Source organism: Fringilla coelebs, assembly GCF_963513975.1.
Source record: "Fringilla coelebs genome assembly, chromosome: 3".
NCBI classification, from domain to species: domain Eukaryota; kingdom Metazoa; phylum Chordata; class Aves; order Passeriformes; family Fringillidae; genus Fringilla; species Fringilla coelebs.
In genome coordinates this window covers 74,548,357-74,573,304 of record NC_140030.1, presented here as the reverse complement: position 1 = coordinate 74,573,304, position 24,948 = coordinate 74,548,357, and the positions used below count along the sequence as shown (strand labels likewise).

Sequence of the window (24,948 nt, the reverse complement as noted above, 5' to 3'; positions counted from 1 at the left end):
AAGGAGATTTCCTATTTTGTCCATGTGCTACCACCTATGTTCTTTGCTTTTGTTGGAGAAAGCTGAGCTCTGCACTGTGCTAGTGACTTGTATTGGTGGAATGTGAACTACCATCATCTTTTATCCTCAAGTCCACAGGTGATTTTCACCAGCTCAGCTGCCTTTTGAGAGCATTTCCCTTAGTGGAGTAGGGAAGTAGGAGCAGGACCTTGGATCCAGTAACAGAAATATTGTAGCAGCCCAAAGAATAGTCCATGGAATGGTTTGGAAGAGATCTGGAAAGGTCAGCTATTTTCATTCCCCTTGCAGTAAGTAGTGACTTCCTCAACTAGATCAGGTTCTCAGAGGCCCATCTGACCTGATCTTGGATGTTTCCAGGGATGGGGAATCCACCACCTCTTTGCACAACTTATTCAGTGTTTCACCACCCACACTGTAAAAACCGCCTTTCTTATAGCTGATGTAAGTTGACCCTCTTCTAGTTTTAAACCATTACCCATGGAGCTATTACAAAAGACCATGGAAAAAATAATGTTACAGTGTGGAACATAAAATACAACTGAATTCAAAAGAAATTTTGGTATTAAGTCTGTTGCATCATAGCTACAGTCCTAGGAGACATGATTAGATTGATCTTCTTTTTAAAAATGGATTCTAGACTGGCAAGAAACATTAAAAACCCCAGGAACTATGGGAACTGCTACACATCCATATCTCAGATGTGCTGTGGCTGTGCTAGGTTATGCTGCTCCTGTTTTTCATGTCCCTGTTATGGACCTTTCTGTTATGTTTGTGTAACTCTTTGTGAAACCATACACAGAACAGATCAGGGAGCTGAGCCAGGACAGAATTTGCTCAGAAGGAAGGATTGCTTTTAGACATTTGTGTGACTGAGGAAATAGTTGTGTGAGCACAGCAGAACGTCCGGTGCAGCACTGAAGGGAAGGGAATAAGAAGCTCTGGGACTGTCAGTTGAAGGAAGGGGACTCTAAAGGTTGCAGTGCTGAATATGCTTGCAAGACATCACAACTGTTGGACTGATGTTACTGTGATCAGTAACATTTAAACAGAAAAATTGCTGGCATTCCCAACTCGCAGAAAATGTCCATATCAATTAATAGGATGGGAGAAAGGGATGTCTGTAATGGCTGCATTCATTCAGAGACTCTTCTCTAATGAAGAGTCTGTTATTAAAACAGATATACCCAATGTCTACCCCTACGTTAGGGATGAAAATGTAACAACTGTATAGCTTACATGTGATGCCAAGCAGAAAACTAGGAAAATGTTAGATGGATGTTTATATTTGTAACTGCATAACTCTACTTTCAGAAAAAACAATAGAAGCTCAGAAATAATTTATGCATCAGGAAACTTTTGTTCTTTCAGGACTGGAATAATGGAAGAGTACCCTCAGCATCTATTGCTTTACCTTACTGCTTGTTTCAGAGACTTAGGGAACTCAAATTGTGTGTACACAAATATGTAAATGAAAATACTTATTGTGGAAGTCACTTAAATAATAAATGGAATGTTACTTAAATAATCAGTGGAATCTAACTTTGTTTTTTAAAAATCATGCTATAAAAAATTAGGGGTCAATGACTGTAAGTAGCCCTTTTGAAAACTTATGGTAACATATTTGCATGGGATTCTCCAAACCAAAGCATGCTAGTGTTACTCCACATACTGGATGCAAAAGAAGGATTTTCATAGTGAAACTCTTAGACATTGATTCCCCAGCTATTAACATCATGCTTCCCCTGCATGCATGCACTTGTGGAGGGACACTGTGAGCTAGAGGTGAACAGCATGGGTATTAGGAAAAAGAGATCTGAGAAATCTGTAGTGTACACAAATGTCCCTTGAAATTATCTGATTTTTAGTCTATACCAGAGAGAATAAATTGTATGTGTGACCATGCTGAGATACCGTGTCTGTTCCTTGCTCTGCAAGGTAGCACATACTGAGGCTGGTTGGCCATCCTGCTAATTCAGCTCTCAGACCCTGGTTTTGACTGCTTGATACTCTACATCTCCAAACTACTCACTAATTGCTGGGGATATTGATTTCCCACTGGGGTTCCCAAAAGCTTGATTTTTACACAAGCTTACAGTTGCATAATGTGTCTTCTGGGCTGTATGTTTGTTTTAGGCCTGTTCAGTGTTAATGTAATTGGGCTGAAATAAAACCATCTGTGAAGTTAGAAGTCTTTTATAGTGACCTATCCAAGTCTTCCCAGTTTGGTGAAAGAGGCTCCCTAGGGTTCAAATGATCCATCTTTCCTATGAATTCCTCATGGAGTGATGGACCTATCTTAAAGGGGAACCTTACAACTGTTGTAAAGTATTAGTAGTCCTGAGGGTAAGTGAGGCTGAGGGTAAATGACAGGTTAACTTCTTGTAAAGTTAGTCCATGTGAGTCTAATAAGTGGAGATGTGGTATGAGCCTTGCGAGTGGCAACCCCATCTAGCAGCAGGCTGCTTCAAATGTAGGTTTCAGGCTTCTCTGGCAGGTAACATCACTCTGACTAAACTGACAGATTTGAGATGCCTTTAAATATCTTACATTATTGATTGCTTTTCAAGACTTCACATGTATAGTTGTGGTAATAATTTGTAGCTTCACATAGCAGGAACTCCAATGGGATTTTTCATAGGTGTCTAGTAAATCAGAAACTAAGCCTCCTAATTGAAATTTGGTAGAAGTTGAGAAGGTTTGTGCTTATATTTTATGAGGTGCTACTGGACAATTCCTTTTGTAAAGTCATGGAGTTTATATCTCTGAAACTGCTTTCTTCTAGTGTTTCAGATAAAGGCTTTTGATCTTGAGCAGTCTCTGCAAGAGGTGACAGAGAGATATGAGAAAGAAAAGCAGAAGAGGAAGGCTCTACATAACAGCTTAATTGTAAGTATGTTTAATAACAGAACATTGGCTTATTTTGTTGAAATTATTCCCATAATTTCCTCACCAGTATAAGCAAAGAATATACTTCACATGGATATATCACTTGCCCCTGCTGTCTATATGTGATGTGTTTATTTGCTGAGGCACATTTGTCTTATAATAAACCCCACTCCTTTCTTTTTACACACGATCTTCCAAATGCTCTCATGACCTATTTCCCTAAGGAGTATCATCCATTTTGAATAGTGGACAAAAGTTGGGTTTCTTTATCCTCTTCTCTAAATTTGCAGCTTCTGAAATTGTTTTGAAATTCTTAAAATTATTAACTTGATATTGCAAAGTAGTCATATTTTATATTTCCAAATATTTCAAGCTGTATCCTGCTCAGCCATTAGTGATGTTCATTTGGGACTAAATTTTTCCAATTTGTACTTCAAATTTATTCTTCCTCCCCACAAATTACTAGGTTTGGGTTTCCTGAATCAGGACCTGATTTTCAGGAACACAAGCCTTCACACAAAATTTTTTATAGTTTTTCTACCTGGGACAATGAATCTCTTTGTTAAAAAGTACTTACCTTCTAAATTTTGCTTTGTGTTGCAGTTTACTGAAAAGATATTTCCCAGAGCAATGGGGTGTTAATACCTGTGGTCAATGGTCCTCACAGCCAAGCTGTGTTCAGTCATACAAAATGAGAAGAACTGATCACTAACAAAATGAAAGAGATAAACAGGTCTAAAATGGCCTACGGTGAAAAGTGAGCTACTGGCTTTTTAATCATGTAGGAATGCAGTGGAGAGGAAAATATACAACATATTTTATAATCCACATCTTCCTCAGGACTGGTGGAAGAGAAATGGAGTGTGTAATGTCTGTTGAGTTAATGCAGGCATCTGAAAAAGCTCATGTAAGGAGGAAGGAGAAAAAGGAAGGGGAGGGAAAAATGGCTCAGAGGTTTTTTTGGGTTTTTTTTTGGTTTTTTGGGGTTTTTTTTTGTCCATATGACCTAGAGAGAGCTATACAATTCCAGTGTATGAGCTCTGAAGAGCTCATACTTCTTCAAGTACTTTGTTCTACCTTACTAAGACAAATTATATTGATTCTATTTTTTCCCCACAGAGTCTAGGGCTCTGATGTGGTAAACACTGGCTTTCTTAAACATGTTCATGTCTGTTTGACAAATTTCAGTGTATTTATCGTCTCCAGTAACTTGTGTTAAATACAGCTCAATATTCTTGTCCCAGGAACTGAGAGGAAATATCAGAGTCCACTGCAGGATTCGACCATTGCTACCTTTTGATGATGCTGCTGGACACTCACAAGACAGGTAAACTGTTCTGATTGTGTCAGAGCCTATCTGACTCATAATTCAAATACAGAGAAAACAGTAGTTATGTTTGTATGAGAACAACGGTGTCCTTGATTTTTCTGGTTTTATGTGTGTGGGGAGACAATGATGGTATCATAAAAACTAATTGCTGTTTTCTTTCTCCTGCTAAATTGGCTCTAGCCAATCTCATCTCCCTGTCTAAAAGTATGTCCATCTCAATAGAAAGCCATAGTTGTTCTGCCAAGCCAGGATTATCCTTGGCTTGGCAGAAGTAACACAGCTGCAATCAGTTTAGAGTGTATTCACTATCCCATACAAATTCTGGGATGCAGTAATGTGAGAGCTGCCAAAAGACGTGGGTAGAGACACACACAGTGTTACAATTGTTTTGTAATGCTATAGAACACACTGGCTGTCACCACAAACGTTGGTAATTCTATTTCAGTCTAATTTGGCTCTGCATCCCTAATTTATAAAATGTTTACTGTAACTGATGTGTCAAAACATTCCAAGATCCAAAAGGAAAAGAAGGATTAGATGCAAGTATCTGCTTAACAGGCTGAATTCTCCATAGATGACTAACACCAAAGAAAGTAGGGATTGAAGTGTATACAAAGAAGGAAAGAAAGAAAGAAGGGGAAAGCTAGGTGGGTGGCTAGAAACCAATAACATTATCTTTTGCTTTATCAGTAAATAGCTGATTTGGGGCTTTCTTTTACTTTTACTGCCTGGTAATTCTAAAAGAGTACATTCAGTGTTTTAAAGTGTATTATTTTTTTGGCAAATCTTAAAAAAAAAATTGTTTTAATTAAAACAATATCAAAAATAACAGACAAGATATTTCAAGAAGCCTGAAGTTGAAACTTGCATTAACCTGTCCTTTGTACACCTGGGAATGAACCCACTCACTTTTTTTTGTTGCAGTATGAAATAGTGCAATCAGGTGCTGACTTGCAGTATAAAACAGGATGGACTGGGCCAAACATACAATTGTCAAGGGTAAATTTCTTAATGTATCAAAAAGTAATTTAAATAAAATGTATCTGTAAAATAATGGACTGATTCTCCAAAAACTTGCACACATAAATAGATATATACACCTTAGTAATCCCAGTCAGTGTTTGAACTAATCATGGATTCAAGATCAAGGACAAATACCTGAAAAGAGGATGGTTTTCACTTTAATTTTCTAAAGTGAAAGCCTCTTGTTACAAGCTCATGCAACAATCACAAAATAATAGAATGGCTTGCATGTGCATTCATCTTAATTTGGTTTGTTCTAAAAGTGTTTTCTAAAGCAGATTATTTTGCTTGATTGCCCTTTAATTTGTTCAGTACTCAAAATTAGCTGTGATGTTAGTATGTACATAGGGTACTATAACAGTGTCAATTCTGAAAGGTACTCTTCAGACAGTGTGTAGTTCACAGACACTTTAAACATTGTTTTTTCTCAGGGATGTGGAACACTTATGGTTTGAAAGGTACCTCTTCTTCCCCTATTGATGCTTTTTTCTTCCTTTACAGGCAAAGAAATTTTTCAGAAAAAGTGGCATATGCAGCTGATGATGTGAGTATTTGATAGTGGAATTCAACAACACATTCATAGATTCTAGAAGAAGAAACAAAAGTGACATGAGAATCATGAGTTTAAAAAAACCAAAACAACAAGGCCAGGTGCTACTGAGATTTGATTACCCATGGGTGCAATAGCAGGTGGTTTGTGCTATTTTCATCCTGACTCTCTGTAGTGGTAATAGCTTGGAGCTTCTTCTGGGGCAGCCATCCTTTAACTGGAGGTTGAATGTTTGCAACAGTCAAGCTGCTGCTGATTTCCTGCTGTCAGTCCCTTTGAGCTACCTGTATGTGCTGTAGCTATTTCCAAAATTACATCAGGCTTTTTTCAAATTTGTCTATTGCAACACAGCTGATGCAATAGGACAGAAATCTGATACCTCGTGAACCACAGCAGCCCATGTAGTGCTGCAGTCAAGCATGTTGAAGTATCCTGGCTTAGATCCATTGGAAGAAGAATGGTCATTAAGGTTGCAAATTCAAATGACATTCCAGCATTAACTGAGGCTATTACCAAGATATAAAATTTTAAAAGGCACAGTAGCGTGAGCTAAGGTCAAAGTATTAACTTAGGTTTTAATTTTCATAGCTGCCATAGTTCTTAGTTGGCTGCTCTCTGTTACTCACATGGCGATGAGCCAAATGCTCTTTTATAGTGTAGTGCTTAAAATATTGCTGAAGTGACCTACTATATGGTATGCATTTAAATCTCCCAAATTATAGTTTCATTAGGCAGATCTCACTTGTATAATATGGATAATTATATATATATATATCTGTATCTATATCTATATGTGTGCAATTAGGTAACTAATGGAGCTCATAAAGAGCTGAAGAAAGTAAATATATCAGGAGATAAAAAACAGGGACCTGTAATGGTAGACATAGTATTCTGGATATCCTGACACATTTATTGTACTATAAAATACTGCAGCCATTTCTGACTTGTTAAATTTTATTGCATAAGGATGGAATTAGGCATATTTAGGAATATTTAGGTTTTGGATTATTTCATATAGATATACAATGTATTACAGTATTGATGTGTTTACAGGCAAGGCAGTGTTAGCTTACTTATGCCAATTTATGAGTTTTATTTTGTATGAAAGAGTGACCTTCAATATGATAATCTTATGAAATATTTAAGGAGTATAAATACAAGCACGGGATTGAGAAATGAAATTTGCAAAATGCTAACTTCCTGGTTTTGGAAAGCACAACATAGACTTCAAATGTTTTATTGGTTTGCCTGGACGTTTATTTAGGTAAAATACTTGCCAGACCTGAAGTCTTTATTAGTTTCTTAATATGAATTTATCTTTCTTTAAGAAAAAAATGTGTTGCAAGAATCCTTAAAAAAGCAGTCGATTTAGACTAATCTTACAAAAGTAAAAGAAAATAATGTTTGTTGCCTTTTTACTTTGCTGTTAACAACTAAGATGTTATGCTAGTGGCTAGGATAAATGTGCAATTTTCAGATTAAAATATGGGGCTTGTCTTGTATTGAGCTTTTAGTTGCAACACAGTGAAAGATTGTATTTCTGGAAACAAGTTAACCATTTCCCAGATAATGATTTAAAGGAAATTTTAGATCAGGGTGAAGGAAGTCTGCATGTGGTAGAGACGCTGAGTTTATTAGTTTTGCTTTTTAAATCATGACTGTCTCTCCAGAATTTTTTCCTGAAAATACTTTGTGTGTAGCATAACCAGGCAGTTATTTGCTATGATTGTGTTAGAAAGCAGAGCCACATTTGAGAACCAGATCCACAGAGACTACATGACTTCTGTTTAGTGTCTGAGTGGGGTTTTTTTGTTTGCTTGTTTAGAAATTCATATCATTCTTAAGACGCGTGGTCTTTTCTAACATATTGTTCATCTTGTCTAGAGACACATGATTCTAAGTCTAGAACAGGCTTAAGATTTTACTAAGTGTAACAGAAGAGTATTGAAGTTCAGTTTTTGAGTTACTTGAAGATTTTTGAAATTTTCTTTTTGCTGCTCCTGAGGAGCTCAACTCCTCAACATGACATTAACTGTCTGAGCCTTTCTTCTGAAGCTTGAAATAAATAGGGCAGGAGATCTTTCTCCTTTTTAATGCCTTTATTAAGAGTGATCAGCTCAGGGGGGAGAGAACCGGCGGGTCCGCGCTCACGCCGCTGGGAGGAGGAGGAAAGTACAGCCTTGTCTACTAGTCGGCAGAGCTGAGGGTTCCGTCCCCACTAGAGCACTGGGGATACCCCTTGTTCACTTCTTCAGTTTGCCCTTCAGGGTCCTGGCTCCAGCCGAGGTCTTCCTTGGCTGGAGGCTAAGGGGCAAAAAGGGTCTTAGTGTCTCTGCAGGCTCTGGACTTTGTTCCTTACGTTTAGACATCACTTTGATCTCTTAATTCTGTGTTGGCTCGTTGTTTTAGGGGTCTTTTTCCTGGGTTTGGTGGGGGGCTTCTCTCGTTCCATTCTGGGTCCGAGGTTATTTGCATGTCAACTCCAATGTCCCCTCCTTTCACTGTCCCGGGAGGAATGCCATCCTCCTGGCAGCAGGCAAGGGTGGTACTGACAAAAATGGGAATTCTCAACAATAGGGAGTTAACAATCTACTCTTAACAGGTGATTACAACATGAAGCTAACAAAGAACTCTCCTCTTCCAGCAACCAGCTCCCAGCTCAACTTGTAACTCTGCAACCTTTTTTTTTAAAAATGGATAACTCTTTTTTTACTCACAACAAAGCTTATTGTGCAATAACTGTGGAGAGTGAGTACACACCACACATCAGGTTGAACCACTCCACACAGATTAGGACACTGAACAGTGCTGGTATTGTCAATACCTGAGAAAATGAGCAGATGAGGAGGTACTGAATGCACAGACAGTTTCTAGTAGTGACAGCCCAAGGGGGAATGAGAAATATAGGAAATTCAGCCTAAATGTGAGAAGAAGCTGTGAGGGTAGTCAAACACTGGCACAAGTTGTCCAGAGAGGGTTTGGATCTCCATCTTTAGAGATATTCAAAGCCTGACTGGACATGGTCATTACAAATGCTCATATGAAATTTCTGCCTGTTAACAGTCAACTATTTTGTTTCTATGTTATGCAAATAGAGGTTTTTTCTCTTATTTCTCACCTTAAAGAAAGCTTGTCTGTAAGTATACTAGATATCTGAATCAGAAATTTATTCTGTCATTCTATATATTTTTCAGTTTTTTTCCTTTTTCCTTCCCCTGGAGCCTGTTGGTTACTGATCCTATTAGAATTTTTGTGTCAGGCCATTTAGTAGCAGTGTTGTACTGACATCTGTATTCAGCTAAATTTGCCAATACATAGCTCATTCTGTACAGTAAGTGTTTTGTCATCATTAGTTTGATAATTATACTTTTCTCCAAAGAGGTAGAAATACTCATCAACTCAAAGGAATAAATTTGATGTTTATTAGCCTTTTGCACACTGTTATGCGATTATTTGCTCAGCTCTTTATAACTTCAGTCTGTGGCAATACTTATTTGAGGGTACTAGTTCAGCACTCCAACCCACTTGTCTGAAGCACATTAGGAATTTCAGCACTCCCATCATATGCAGTAATGTAACCACAGGTTAGTAAGCTAGAAAATATCTTTGAATTGGATGAAGTATTTAGTGTGCCAGAGAGCTTCCACCCAATTTGTTGTAAGCCTCCCCATCTTTTTTTCTTTGCTTTTCTCAGCAATTAAGCAATATTTTCCATGAGGTGCAAAGAGCACACAATTTGCTAGCTAAGCCACATCAGACTGCTGTGATTGTACTCTGGTAATAGTTTAAAGGGCTGCATACATATTTGTCAGACTTACAAAGTTACTGTAGAACTCATCTGGAAAGTGAATTCCACTAAAAACTCGTGGAATTCTACAGCTTGTTGAAGTGCAGCTCTTTCTCTTAGTTGTGGACTACCATGTTGCTTAATAAAATGTGCATCTTTTGCTTAGTTCTAGACAGAGCTATCTATAAAATCAATCTGAAAAGGCACTGTGAAAATTTGCCCAACAATAAAAAAAAGAACTCTTTTTTGCAATTTTTTTGTGCCTGTAGTGGCAGCTAGGGAGCTTGCATTTACTTGCCTGTGACTTTCTAGGTCCAGTAAAAAGTTCAGGTAAGGGTTTGCATCTTTCTCTTGAACTTAAATGCCTGTTTTGTTTTGGTTGTAATTTAATAACCTGAATGGGTTTTGAGAGCCTTTCTTATGGTTTTGCAAGTTCACTGCATTATGCATGCTCTAAAGCCTCATGAATTGGTGACTGCTGCCTGGACTTCCCGGTCCTTAAAGCTGTCACCTGATACATTACTATTGATGGATATTTGGTTTGGTGTGTGTGCCTGTGATATTAACTATAGACAATTTATTCTTTCCTCTTAGGAAACTGTCCTTGTCAAGTGTAGCCGTCCTGGTCATGCCTCAGTAAACAAGACTTTTCAATTTGAGAGGTGGGTAGTCCTGTGTAGCAATCTGGTAATCTGAAGTGCTGGAAGATTTGTGTAGTGAAGACTAATATTTTTAGTGGACATTAGCTAGAGGATAATGCTCTTTTTGGTTGGGATTTTTGAGTAGGGCAGGGAGGAGGAATATTCTTGGGGTTTTTTTAGTGTGATAATTATGTTCCTCCCAGGACAGAATAATGCATTTCACAGAATGGATAACAGTCTTCCCTCTCAGTAAAGACTACGGATAGGGCTGAGTTTGAAACCTTTATAGATACTTACTTGACTCTTTTCACAATGCGAGTAGCTGTCCTGATCCTTGCAACATGTTGCAATGTAGCAGAATGTTGTAAAGGCAAGGAAGCCTTGTTTGCTTTCCCATACTTAGAGGGAGCTCATAAGGAAATGGGGCCAAACTTTTTCATCGGGCCTGTTGCAATAGGAATGGGAGAGTAATGGTTTTGAACTAAAAGAGGGTCGATTGAGACTATAAGGAAGAATATTTTCACAACGAATGCAGTGAAATGCTGGAATAGGTTTCAGAGGGACTAGATATCAGATTCCTGGAAACATCTAATGTCAGGTGATAGGGAACTCTGAGCAACCTGATTTAGTTGATGTCCCTGCTTATTGCAGGGGGATTGGACTAGGTGACCTTTAAAGGTTCCTTAAAACCCAGACAATTCAATGGTTCTATGAATTGAGGTGGATTGCAAGATTCCAGGATTAGACATAGAGCATGACTTTGGCAGAAACTGGGCTGAGCACTTTTACGAGTTGATGTTCAAACAGCCTGACCTGAGGCAGGAAGGCAGAGCAGTGGCATGGGAATCAGTGCTCCCCAAGGGAAAGGCTACAATGGGACTACCTTCTATATTAGATGTTCAAAAAGCCACCCAGATGAATCGGATTTTGAATGCACCATTTGGGGTAAGGGCTTTAATGGGACACTGGAGTCACTGCCAGTCTCTATCAGTGAGACAGAAAACTGCTGGAATTCAGGCTGAAGGGTACCTTCTGTTCTGTCAAAACAGTGCTGACTTGGACCTCTGAAAACAGGAATGAAGAGTTAAATAATACAATGAGAACTCTGTAAATGGCAAAATGCAAAATTTTACCCCAATGCCTCTTTCTAATGCAAACTTTGAATCTGTATGTTGCAATGACTCAGAAGGCTGTCTGCCCTGAACCATGATGCAAAACCCTCTAGAAACAGAATACAGGAGGACAATTTCATGCTTCCTTGCTTGAAGGCAAAACTTGATTTAAACTCAGATGTACCCAGCATGAATTATCTGTCCTGGTTTAAACTTAATGTCTGAGGTTGTTCAGCCGAAATTCCTGTAGGTTTGCTAAACATTGTTAGTAATTTACCCTTTCCTCAAGGTGTTGTTGTAAAGTGCTGCAGTTTTCTACTCACAGAGAATGGGGACTGCTGTCATGCAGGCCACCAAACACTTGAAAAATGCTGAGATAATGCAGATCTTGGGGAAGCTTTACTGATCCCACAGGTTATAGGACTTCTTTGATTCAAGGCATACGAGCTCTCTTAGGGTACATGGCCCCCTCACATGTTGCTAAGCTACTCAAAGTAATTCCTTTCACTCTTACCTAGCCCAGCCATACCAGTTGAAGTAAACAAAGAATAATGCTGGAATTCAGCTCTATAGAGCAGCACAGTTAATGGTATTGACACACTACTCCAGAGGTGCTGTGATTCTGGAAATGTGGTGTAGATCCTGGTAATCAGGAAAAGGGTTAAAAAAATGTAAATCCCCCAAAGAATGCAGTTCTCCAGGAATGTTTTTTTAGTGTCCCAGTACAGCTATTTTTTTATAAACAGAAAAGCATATGTTTCTTATGAACTCTAGAATGTTTATTTTTTTAGCAATGTTTTATGGAACTAATAAATGTCAAAATATTTGATTTCAGCTCAGGAAGAAAATTCCAGCTTTCAACATGTTATGCTTTTATAATTTTATTGGCAAATCAGTTAGCAAAATAAAAAGGAAGCTCAGAATTTTCAATGTGAAATTCACATTAATCAGTGCACAGGGACAAATCTATCATTCGGGTAAAAATACATGGGGTTTTAGAAAGAGATTCTTTGGATTTGAAGCATCTTTCATGGTTTCAGATAGCTAATGAAGTGGGTTCCATGCTTCAGCCAAGACTGTGGTTACAGTGTAGCATAAACTAGTTCAAGACTACTTTAAACCACTTTATTTCAGTATGGATAGCATTTGAACCACAGCAACTAAGCAGTGGCAGTAAAACCCCTTTAGGAAGTCGAGTAAATATTTGAGTAGTTACTGTAAGGTGGAATCACGTGCCTTTCCTCGGATCAGCTACCAGAGCCTCACCCTGCCATAGCTATACTGACCCCAGCTGTGGCTGTACTTGGAAGAAATGGCCTCAGGCTGCACTAAGGCTTAGGTGTGTGTCCAGCCTATGCTCAGGTTGGATGTCAAGAAGATTTTCTGCACAGAAAGGGTGCTTCAGCTCTGGAACAGGCTGCCCAGGGAGGTGGTGGAGTCACCATCCCTGGAAGTGTTCAAGAAACAACTGGATGTGGCACCTACTGGGTTGGTTGACAAGGTGGCGTTCAGTCAAAGGTTGGACTTGAGATCGGAGGTCTTTTCCAAGCTAATTGATTCTGTGATTCTACTTTGCTGTGCAAATGAACTAAGACTGATTGATTCTAGCCTGGGTTGTGGCCAGTAACAATGTGTTTGCTTTCTTAGGCAACAGAAGTCATCAACTATGAATGTTTTAATTTTTAAAATGCCTTTCTTAGCATTTTTTCTTTTTTAAAATTTACATAGTAGCTCTGAGATGTTCTGATGTGCAAAGAAAAGATATTTCAACACATACTGAGTTAGAGACCTAGTTGGTTAAGATGGAGAACTTGGTACTTATTAATATTTCATCAATTGCTGATGATGGATGAAGAAGAGAAAGTGTTTGGAAGTGCTTTTGCTCTTTTATATTGACCTTGCAGATTGGATGTGCAAAGTTTACTGAAGCATATGCCCATGTGCATGTAAAGCAGGGACAGAGTATTCAAAAGCAGGGACAGAGTATTCAGTGCCTGTGTCCTCCCAGTCTGAACTGTGCTACATCCCTGCATATTTGTTGGTTTCTCAGTGCACTATGATGGCACATCAGTGGAATGGCAATACAAGCAGTATTTGTCTATCAAGCCAGACAAGTGCTCTTTTCCTGATTAAAGAGAGTACATTTTCATGCAGCTTACAATTAGTCTGTGGAACACGTTGCCACAGGATGTTGCTCTGGGCCAAAAATTTAGCAAGATGCAGAAAGAAACTTTTTTTTTGAAACAGAGATTCAACTCATATTTCAGTTTTGAGGCCAATATACAACTTTTAAGGATTAGGATGAAGCACAGAGATGAATTATTGTGTCGCTGACCACCATATTGTTCCTTCTCCTTCCTCTGGCTGTTGTCAGGAAAAATGCTGAGTTCAGTGCATTGGCTCCAATTCTGTATCTGTTTGTCAGTGATCCCTCTGTATGAACTTATTTATGGAGAGCATGAATACAAAAACTCTATTTGTGCAGTCTATAGACTGTACCATACAGATCATGGTCAGATATACAAAGAGGCTTGAGTAAATGCGGAAGAGTACATTGTGTCTTTATTCAGTTAATCCTGTAGTATCCTGTACCATTTGTGGGATACTGTTAACTGAAGTGTACTGGTGTACTGTATACACAGAGGAGTGACCACACTTTGTAGCATTTGCTGCTACCAAAATTCCTGTTTCTAATTAGCCATTTTATTGTGAGCTACAAAGAGCATATATCACCTAGTGGAAAACAGAGTTAGACAAAAAAAAATCGCCACAGAAGGATACCAGAAAAGGAAACTTTTTCAAAAGATAAACATTCATACCTCAAATATTTAACTGTGGGTAAAGACATTCATGTTTTAGATTCTGTTCATCTTGTATAAACAATGGGTGCTGCAGGCTGTAATCTTGGGGAGGATACATTTTTGGTGTGCTGCAGAAGAAATGTATGAGCTAGGATATCCATGTTTTATGATCAGAATTTCCTCTCTGATGATTTCCTATTTTCAGGTCTTGATTTTATGTTGTACAAACCTGAAAGGGTTGGAGGAAAGATTTCTTTGAAGACAACTGTTGGGGTTTTTTTTCCTCCTTGCATTCAAAAAACACACGGAGTTGTTTCAGACATGATTGTATTGGCCCACATATTGAAATGTCATTGCTCTTTTTTAAGAGGTAGAATAACTCATGCAATCTTCTATTCTGTTTAAAAAGGTCTGCACCTCGTTATGTAAAAGAAAGTCTTCCCTTGAGTGAGAAGTGTTGATTTCAGAGTAGGTAGTTCATCAGGCTGGGGATGGAAATACCTTAGGCTGATATTGCCCACAAAGATAGTGCATCTTTAAACATTACCTTCAGGAGCATTCTCATTTCTGCTGTGCCTCTGAGTCTTCTGAGACAAATCCTCAGCAAGTTTGCAGTCTCTGTACCTCTTCTTCCCCCTGCCCTTGAACTTTACCCACATCTAAAGGGCAATACAACCTGGCTACTGTCTTCCATAAACTGATACATAGGAATCCCAGGCAACAGGGCTATTTAACATTCTAGTAGGTGTGAAAAAGTTACAGGGATCCTGTACAGACTAAAAAAAACCTCTGTGTGCCAGAGGGGCAGGCAGAAGGTTTAGGATGAGCTCAATCCACAAGGGTACACCTATGTGTTGTTCTCCCCAAAACAGACAACAGCTGCTCCCAAAATGTGAGTGAGGACTTTGGAGTTCAAATTTTCAGTTCTGTGTCACAGAAATGTCAGCAGGTCCCAGATTATATGTCACTAGCCTACATTTTCTGTGGTCTGTGCTCTTGTGACAACATTTATATTTTTCTTTGGTTAATCATTGCACTTTGTTCCTCAGAGTTTACAATGATTTGGAGTCTCAAGATGCAGTATTTGCAGATGTGGCCCCTTTGCTAACATCTCTCCTGGATGGGTAAGTTAAAAGGTTGCCATAAGAAAGCTAAAGCACAATAATCTACTGAAATCTATCAATTAAAGAAATACTTAATAATGGTGATCTACGCAAGTTTTATGGCTTTGCTGTTCCATTTTCCTGTTTTCTTTCTACTCAGCAGCAAGTGAACGGTGTTTCTCTGTATAAACAGTGAAACTATGATTTACAAAATTTAGCAGAGCAGACAAATTTGTAAAAATAAAACAAATCCCAGTTTTTTCCTCTGATCTGCTTCTGTCAAACTGATGCTTCTAATGGATGATGTTGTATTTTTTCTTTGTGTTCTTTAGATTATATTTTATAACTTTTCCAGCTGCAGACATTGTATGATACATCTTTTCTAACAGTGTGCTCACTGTGAACGTTGTGTGCAATGTGAAAGGCCTGCCAGGGCCACTCTGTTCTGGCTTTGCGTCCAGCACAGGCCATAGGAGGTGGTGCAATCGATTCCTGGTTGAACCAGAACTGAGCATTGTCAGTCATTCTACTGCTCCTTCAGGCACTGAGGTAAAACAGAATTCTGGTTTGAATACAAAACTGATCAGTAACAAGCACTAACACATACACGGAATTACTTCTAGCTACTGAAGCTCATAAAGTGTGATTTTTTTTTTTATAACTTTTTATAACTACTGAGCCAACTTAAGCTACTCTTGCAAAGAGGCTTTGATATGCATATTGTCATAATCCTTGAGGTTTAAGCTGAATTTTAGACATAACTTTCTCTCTGCTCCTTTTTCATCCCTGTTCCAATACCACTTAATTATGTGGTAGGGCTGTCATGGACCTTTCACTCCCTGGAGAGGAAAAGACAGTCCCTTTCCATTCACAGTGGCATAGTTGAACAGTGGGAATCCTTGTTCCCAGCACCTGCACACGGAAGTTTCCAAAGTTCCTTTTGGTAAAAGCATCCTAGAAGTAGTATCTAAAGATACTGTGAATATTGGGAATTCCATATGCCACAGAGAGGCCTCCAAGGGCTCCCTGGCTGAGGGAAGTCATAGATTGCATTATTCTTGTTTACCAGTGATGAGTAACCTCAGTTTCTTTAGCCCACCAACCTAGGGACCACTTTGTTGCAGCAGTTTAAAGAAGTCTTAAAACTACTGCTTTCTGTCCCTACTTTTCCTTTTGCAATGATCATATTTTTGCCTTGAACAGGTCCCTTAAGGGTCTTCAGACATATCTGATCTGTACCTTGATCTGCTGTACTTCCCATTTACTAATTTTTACATGGGGAGAATCCTGTCCTAAAAGCAAAGATTTTTGTATTCAGTTAGGAAATGTTCTGTTAGTGAAAACAAAAGACCTGTCTTGTTCTTCCAGAAGTGCTGTTTAAACAGAAGCAGATTCTCAGGAAAGGCGAGTCTGTGCATATGAGCACAGCAGCCTTCCCACTGTAAATGGGAAACAGACATACTTAGTCTGAACCTTGAACCTCTTTGCTGCTCCTGATTGTTTTAGTCTGAGTTCCAAAGTGGTCTGTAACAACTTTTAGCTTGAGTAGAAGGGAGTGTTCCCTCCTTTTCCTTATTTTTTTCTATGTTTTTCTTTCTTAATGGATTTTTTCATTTTTCAGTACAAATATACAGGAAGAAAAGATTGTTCCATATGTAAACCAGACAAAGTATAGCAGGCTTCAAAGTTTACTATGAGCCATACAGGGCAAACAGGGGAGTAAGGTAACTTCTTTTCTTTACAGCACTGAAGAATCCAACTTGTTTGTTTATTTTAAAGAATGAATTTCTTCTCCTTTCATTTCCTTTAACAGTGTTCTCTCCTAGGGGTAACTTTGCTAGAGTGAACACCCTCGCTCTTTTCAGGAGAGAAGTGCTACAAAACTATTGGTATTTTAGCTTAACAATAAGAACTTTTCTAAAGAAGTCTATAACAGTTATATATAATAAAGTGGAGAAGGAAAAATATCAGGGCACATATTTTTCTATTTGAAAGCTTTATGCTTTCAAATTGAAGCTAGAACTTCAATGAAGTAAACTATAATAAATAACTACTATATAGATCAATATAAAGTAATCTGCTGCTTGTCCTGTTGTTGAATCCCCCAATAATTCATTATCTCCTTTACCTGCTTAGATATGATACTGCTTTGGCCAGTTTTAGCTCATTTGGGCTGACTGAAACACTGTTTTGGCTTTGGCAGAGAAGTTACCACTGATTGATACCTGACTTGCACCTCTGTCTTCAATGTTACAATCCTCTGCCCACTTAACTTCTAATCATATTATCTGTATTTTGTCAGAACTGTTTTATCCATGATGCTTACTGTTTTATAACTAGCAGCCATTAAGGAAAATTTAAACAACTGGACTATAGGAAAGTTCTTTAGGAGAGACTTCTAAGAAGACTAATTCTGTTTTTTTGTAAGGAAAAACATCTGTCTCCTTTTTTGGTTCCAAAGATCTATTTAATTTTGAAATAGGGCTAAAAGTCTCCATAAGTTACAGGCTGGCCAGGCAGTGTGTATGAGGGGTGGAACTGAGAAAATTACTTATGGTTAGTCTAGCTAAAAACTACCAAAATTAGTGTGAGCTTTTTTACTGAGTTATGTCAGCAGTGAATATTTCAAGAAATCCCTCATTTCAGATTTACAGCCCTAATTGCTATCACATTTAATTTTACTGTAGTGCTCTTTGTTTTCAATTACAGTTATATCATCTCCTTTATTTCATCAAATCTATGATTAGATTCCTATTTTACACTCTGCAGTGCATGCTAAAATCTGGAGGGACCTTACTATAGATTCATTGACTGCAACTTTGACTTCACATTCCCAGAAAGGGTACCCAGGTATTTTCTGTGTGGCTTATCAGCCCACATTTCTTTCCAACAAGTGAAAGCTTTCAAAATAATCCTCCTGAAATAATTGCTTCTAGGCATGTTTAATATGCACGTAAGTATTCCCTGACTTGAAACCATACATTTAAAACAATTAGATGAGGGGTGTTCATTCAAATATGCTGGCATGTGCTTGAAACTACATTTTTGATATGAGGAAAAGCATCAGATAATCAAAAGCAGCTGTTTAAGGTCTGCCCAACGAGGAGGTAGCTTAGACAGTGAAATTTTATTCCCTGGCAGAAAAGGAGCAAGCCCATTCTTGCAACTCTAGTATAGCAGATGTTTCTGCAAACTGTGAAGCACTTCTTGTGTGTGAAGGTTCTGCTAATGTTGTACCTCTGAACAAACAAGATAGTCCAGGGAGAGAGCAGTCCTATCAGCATAAATGCACGTCTTCCAAGGCTTTGGCTTCCACAGTACTGTGGTCAACATCGAGTTGCTGGCAGGGGCAGCAGAGCAGGCACAGCCAAGGAGGGGCAAAACTTCAGCTGCACAGCACATTTGTCCTCCATACAAAGCAGTACTGTGGCTGGCTGCATCTGTATCCACCCACTTATTTTGCTTAAGATGTTGACTTTGATCTGATTGTGTTTGTAACACACTTTCTAGATTGGATTCATACATTTCAGTTCAGATCCCTGTTGCACAGACATCCACAACGGTGCTCACAGCTGTGAACAGTTCTTTCTCTATCATTTTCAGTGCAGCCAAGAGGCATTTTCGGAGTTCTGTTCATTACACATATTTACTTGTCTGCTTCAGAAGATGATGCTTCATAGATGCCTGTTCCTCTGCAGTGATATTGTACATTTTCATTTCCTACTTGTCCTTATCAGAGCAGTTCCTGCCACCTTTGTTCCAGAACAGTCACTGTGTACCTGCTCATTCTCAACTGGTGCTCTTGGTTTAAAATTTATGCCTCCTATTCTTAGGGCTGCCTTCTCTGAGGGCAATGACTGATGAGCCTGCCTGAAAAAGGCTATGAGAGATGAAGAGTTCCCAGCTGTTAGGCTACAAGTGCAGTGGTTTGCAGCACAGCGCTGCAACACACAAATCAGACCCAGAAATGGTTTACTTTAAAATGCTGTACTGTAAACTGCTGTGGTTCAGGAGCTGATCAAAAAGCAGCTCAGTAGTGCAAAAGCTGAAAGCTGGGTAGGCAAGGATGTCTAACAGCACCAATCATTCCAAGCTAAGGATCCTTTAAACTTCTACTTAAAAGCATCTTTTCAACTCTACTTAAAAAATAAAATCTGTTTAGGTGATGTTATGAGCAGTAATTACTGTCAGATTTTGAGATCTGCAGAAAGAAATCAGGGGCAGCATTTTTATTTTCTTGTGCAAGTTTGTGTTCCCATATTGTTTGGAATTTGACTTGCCACCTAACAGGCACATTTGGTAATGGTAAAATAAATTACGGTATTTCTATTTTTCAGGTACAATGTGTGTATCATGGCTTATGGGCAAACTGGAAGTGGGAAGACATACACAATGTTGGGACCACAGTTAGAGGGGAACTACTTAGCATTCACCATAGAAGAGGAATCAGAACTTGGAATTATTCCCCGAGCTACCCAAGAAGTATTCAGGTAAAAACTAAGTAAAGGCTTGCTGTCAGTGGCAGTCACTTTAAATTTTATAGAAAGGATTAAATAATGTTTGTAGTGTATTTATTATTACAGATTTCAGCTTCAAAAGGTTATTATTTATAGCTTCTCTGACCACCACTTGATACTTGAGGTTTCATATAGATTTCTAGTCTCTCTCCTGCTTAATCCAATTTTCAAAGACAATAAGGTTATGCAGTTTACTGTGTGTTATCTGTCCATCTGGCTTTCAGATTCTGATTAAACATTTGGAAATATTTCAACCATAGTTGTGGGAATCCAAAAGATAATTAAGTTCTGAAAAGTTCTGTGAAAATTGACAACTGGAATAGATGAAGAGGATTCAGATTAGAACCCAGTCCCAAGGAAGGATAGTAGAATTTTTAACTACAATCTGTTCTTGTTTTAAGGGTTCTTAGATTTTTTTCAGTTGAACCTTATAGAGGATTGAACTGATATGCTGCTATGTTATAGTAGAAGAACCATTAGAAGTTTTTCCAGCTAAGCTTGTTTGTTTTGGACAAGGGTATAAGCTAAATCAAAGAACCAATTTTGTATGAGAATAACTGTCTAACTGTAAATATTCTCCTGAATAGAGAATCCCTAATTTATGGATTTTCTCAGGCTGTGAACAGATAACTTCTTCCAGATATATTTTCCCATCTCTGTTCATTGCTTTCACTCTGCCAGATTTTATATTCTGAGTGCAATATCTGCCCAGTAGAGAAATAGTATTAAAAAAAATCCTGAGGTGGGAGGCTAGTGGAAAAAACAAGCTGGCACAGCTGTTTGGAAAATTAAATTCTATTTTACTTCCTTAAGTATAAATAAACTATATATTCTGATTCTTCAAGTTAACATTAGCATATGGATGAGGCAATTCCAAGGCTGCAGATACTGAGTAAATCCTTTTATCAGACTATAATTATATTACAATTAAAGAATAGGTCTCTATTTACAGATTGTTCATTTGGGGTTTGACTTCAACATTTTTGGACTTTTTTCTTCAAATTTTTTTCTCTTTTTTTATTTGCCAGGCTTCTTTCAGAAAAGCCACCAGGAAGTTACTGGGTTGAGGTTTCTGTTGTAGAAGTGTATAATAATGAAATTTTTGATCTTCTGGCCAAAGACAGTTGTGGAAAAGTGTTTGGTGTCAAGCGTGATGTTGTCACAACCAGAGAAGGGAAGAGTGATGTGCCATTGCTGACGCACGAGTGAGTACACGGCTTGCTCCTACCATCCCAACACTATCTGGTGTTAACGCTGTGTAGAGCTGTCGCAAAATTGCATTATAGGCACCAGATTGCTTCTAAACAATGAGTCCTTACCATATGCAAAAGAACAGTTCTGTTTCTGTTAGCTCAGTCTATTAGACTGCAGTTGGCTGCAAATGTCAAAATACTTCCAGAAATAAGTGTACAGTTACTTTGAGTTATACTCCTGTGCTAAGTGCCTTCCACTCAGAACGCCTGAAGATTGCTGCATATGTTGTTGTAGCTGGATCTATGGCATCTTGTCAGCTGTAGAAAAAGAAGGGGTCATCTAGTCACAAAGCACTTTCCATTCAGTCTCATTGAATTATAAAATTTACAGATTATAATAGAAATTTACGTACCAGTTGCAAATGGTTAAGCAGCTGTAGGGTGTTAGCTTTCCCTTTATGCATTGGAGTTTCAAAAAATTAGAATAAGATTTTAAGTCATCTTTTAATACAAATACCCATCTTACTATTACTTAATGTTCTGTTTTCATAACTGGAGGTGTTAAAGCTGGAATTGTTATGTTGGCATTTGAACTGGTAGGTCTTGAAAATCAAGGTTCTTCAAACTAAAAGCTAAGCAGCAAAGCTTCTCACCATTCACTTTTAAGATGTCCCTCCCCAGCATTGCTGTATGCCAGGTTTTATCCTTATTTACACAACTTGTCAGTGTAGGGAGAGCTAGTGTAATTAAGGCTACAGCTATACTTACTTTAATGTCTTCTTTTACTTACTAAGCATTACAAAGATTTGTTGTAGTACTCATGGGAATGATTCTTGGCATTATCTAAGTGTGGCATACAAAGCAAATGTACAGTGCTTTCTTGTTATATATAAAAAACTTACCTTGGGTAATTAGATGTTAAAAATCATATGTTCATAAAATTTCATCAATTAACAAGAGAGAACCTGTTTCAAATGCCTCATTTTAGTCATGGCTGTATCATTTATTATAGAATGTCCTGAGTGAGAAGGGGCCCACAAGGTCATTGAGTCCAACTCCTGGCCCTGTACAGGACAGCCCCATTAATCCTATTCTTGTACCTAGCCACCCTCTGGGTGAAAAACCTTTTCCTAATATCCAATGTAAACCTCCCCGACACAACTTCTGGCTGTTCCCTCAGGTCACCAGGGAGAAGAGGTTGATTCCTGCCCCTCTGCTTCCGCTCACAAGGAAGTTGTAACTGCAATGAGGTCTCACTTCAGTCCTCTCTTCTCCAGGCTGAATAGACGAGGTCATCTTATGTGGCTTCCTCTCTAGGCCTTTCACCATTTTTGTGGCCTTTCTTTGGGCCTTATTCTAGTAGTATCAACATTAGTTAGAAAAAAAATTTGGATAAGCAGTACTAGTGGCACCAGAGAGGTGATGGTACCCAGTGGAATTAAACTGGACATTTCTCTGTGAGCACCCAGCATGAGAACAGATTCAAGAAAGGAGCATGTGCTCCTTTATCAAGATGTCACATAAAGAAATATCCTGTTCCTTGAGTAAATAATGCTTGTGAAAAGAAACATCTTGCTCTATTGAAATGTTTAGAACAGCATTAGTGTTTTCTATGTTTCTGAGGAAACATGTTTTTCTTTGCTTCTCTACAGTAATTCTTGTCACGGTCTAATCTCTACTTTTTCAAGGGGAATTAGCAGTCAGATATGAAATGCATACCATGCCAATTAAATAAAATGCACCATCAGGGGAGATAATTTTGTCCTGTGGGACTTAGTCACATAAGGAGACCAGTAGTTTGTTTATGTGGATTTAATGCTACTCCCAGCAAACCTTGATAAAAATACAAGAATGTACTGGAGGATTGTGCAAATGTACTTTTATTCTACCTAGTGATACACATTTATTGATTTGTACTTTCTACCAATTTAATTGCTCATAGAAAAGTAGGAGCCCAGAGAAATTGTCAAGTAGTTTTCTTCACTGTAAGAGCTATGACTCTCCTTTCTTTCTGTGAAATAAGTGCTGCGATATTCTCAGCAGGATTAACATTTGTATCTGGGGTTTGCCTGCTCTTTGGTCTTGAGGTTAAATACAATTTCCATAGAAATTCTGCAAGCTTGATTGCACTCTGCATGCTCCATAAGAACATGGAATGAATGAAAAGTGACTGGAGCTTTAAGTGATGAATCCTTTTGCCCTTTCTGTCTGTATTATGCTGACTAGTGGGTTTCTCTATGTCTCTATTCTTGCATTTCCCAACTGTGACTCTACTCCAACTTTTAGTATCTAGTTAAGGCTCTGCTGTCAAAGGAATGAAAGACTCCAGAAGAGGCTGGGAGCAGAACTTAATCTGTGTGTGCTGAATCTTTCTTGGAGGAGCTAATCTTTTTCCTTTGACTAGACAGGAAAGGAACCATATGACTTAAAGTGAAGACAGGTACATGTAGTGTGGGCATGCTGGGAGTTGAACTTTCCCTTTTTCATCAAAACCTCCAAGTACTTTTTAATTAAGGTATTTCAGTAACCAAGATGCTGGTCTGGCATAATTTTTTTTCCTGAAAAATGCCTGTTCCACTTCCCAAGGGAACTTTGCATAGTTGGTGGGTGACCCACCTTTTTTCATAGGTTTTGGGAAAGGGAGAGGTGAGAAGCAGTGGGACTTGTGCCATAGAGGCAAAAAAAAAAAAAAAAAAAAAAGTGAAGCTGCAATAAGGTTTCATTAGTCCCTCTAGTTAATAAAATGGCTGCTCGGTTTATTTCTGTAAATTTTAATTTATGGCAAAGGAACCTGGCGCCTGGAACTAAAACTCTTAAAAGCCACTTATCTCAATCAGTTAATACTAAATTCTAATGCAAACATAAATAAAAACATGGACTTGTATCTCAATTACAATGCAAGCAGTGAAAAAAGTCCAATTTATAAACAGGTTATATTAATAATTACATAGAAAGGTTAATAAGAAAAAACAATCCCAGACAAAGTAAAGGAATCATTGAATGAGGCCACCCAGCTGCCTGAAATCTAAAGTAAACAGCTGATGCTTTGAATAAAAACACATCCTCATTTATGATAATATTTCATCTAGAATATATTGGCCTGCTGGGTCTCATTGGCTTCTCCATATATCCACTAAAGTACAGTAGTCTCTTTCCTACTAACATGTTCATCTTACTGAATCATGAAAGCCTCAGTCTCTTTCTTCTTTTATAGCTTGGTTGACTTTGGAGAACTTTCAGCATCAAATTTTTAACGTAACCGCAACAGGGCTTCTCTTTGTAGAATCTGGTCCTGGAACGTGCGGCACATAAAGCACGATGAAGTCGTAGAGATTATACTAAAATATTATTTCTGTCAGTCCTGCGGAGGAGCTACTGTGCCAAGCTCGCCACACTGGGCTGGGGGTGTTGCTTGCCTTCAAAGCCAGCTGCAGCCTCCCAGCCATAGGTGACCAGCACTGACAGCACACCCCGAGCCCTGTCTTCCTTGGCAAATGCAGGGATGGGGCAGCAGGTTGGAGCGCTGACCCTTTGCCAGCTCACAGCAGCAGCTTGCAGAATCCAACAGCCTGGTGCTGCATCCTAGCTAAGGCTGCTTCCCCCTCGGGCCTTCCAGTCCTGCCTGACTATCCACTGGAAGGTGTAGTTCAAGGCTTGGGAAGGCAGGATGAGTGCCTCCTTGGATGTGAGGCAATAGTCAGGTCACTCCAGTGTAAGGCTCTGACTGTAGGAACTGGAGCCACTGGTTCTCTGCTGGTACCAGGTCAAACAAGCAGGAGGCATCCCCGGTGGGTGCCCAGAGGTAGAGGTGTCACCGTGGAGGCTGGCATGTGTTGCTTAGGATTGATAGGGGAAGTCTGTAGTGATTGTTTACCTCATACAGGCCTGGACACACAGGGAACTGCACTTAGCTGGCTGCTTTTCCTAAGTGTCTATAGATATGGTGTGGCCAAATGCTTTTCTGTGCTTCAGATGCCCTTGCTT

At 38.7% G+C, this 24,948-nt stretch overlaps 1 protein-coding gene across 1 annotated transcript in view; it reads left to right on the top strand.

Moving 5' to 3' along the window:
- Nucleotides 1–24,948, top strand: part of KIF25 (kinesin family member 25) — a gene marked incomplete at both ends in the record, with an annotated part of 41,394 nt that overhangs the window by 8,722 nt on the left and 7,724 nt on the right. The window contains 7 exon segments of the mRNA XM_084202097.1: nucleotides 2,804–2,907; nucleotides 4,152–4,234; nucleotides 5,762–5,804; nucleotides 10,192–10,259; nucleotides 15,201–15,275; nucleotides 19,592–19,744; nucleotides 20,800–20,976. Coding sequence (XP_084058223.1) covers nucleotides 2,804–2,907; nucleotides 4,152–4,234; nucleotides 5,762–5,804; nucleotides 10,192–10,259; nucleotides 15,201–15,275; nucleotides 19,592–19,744; nucleotides 20,800–20,976 — 703 coding nt within the window.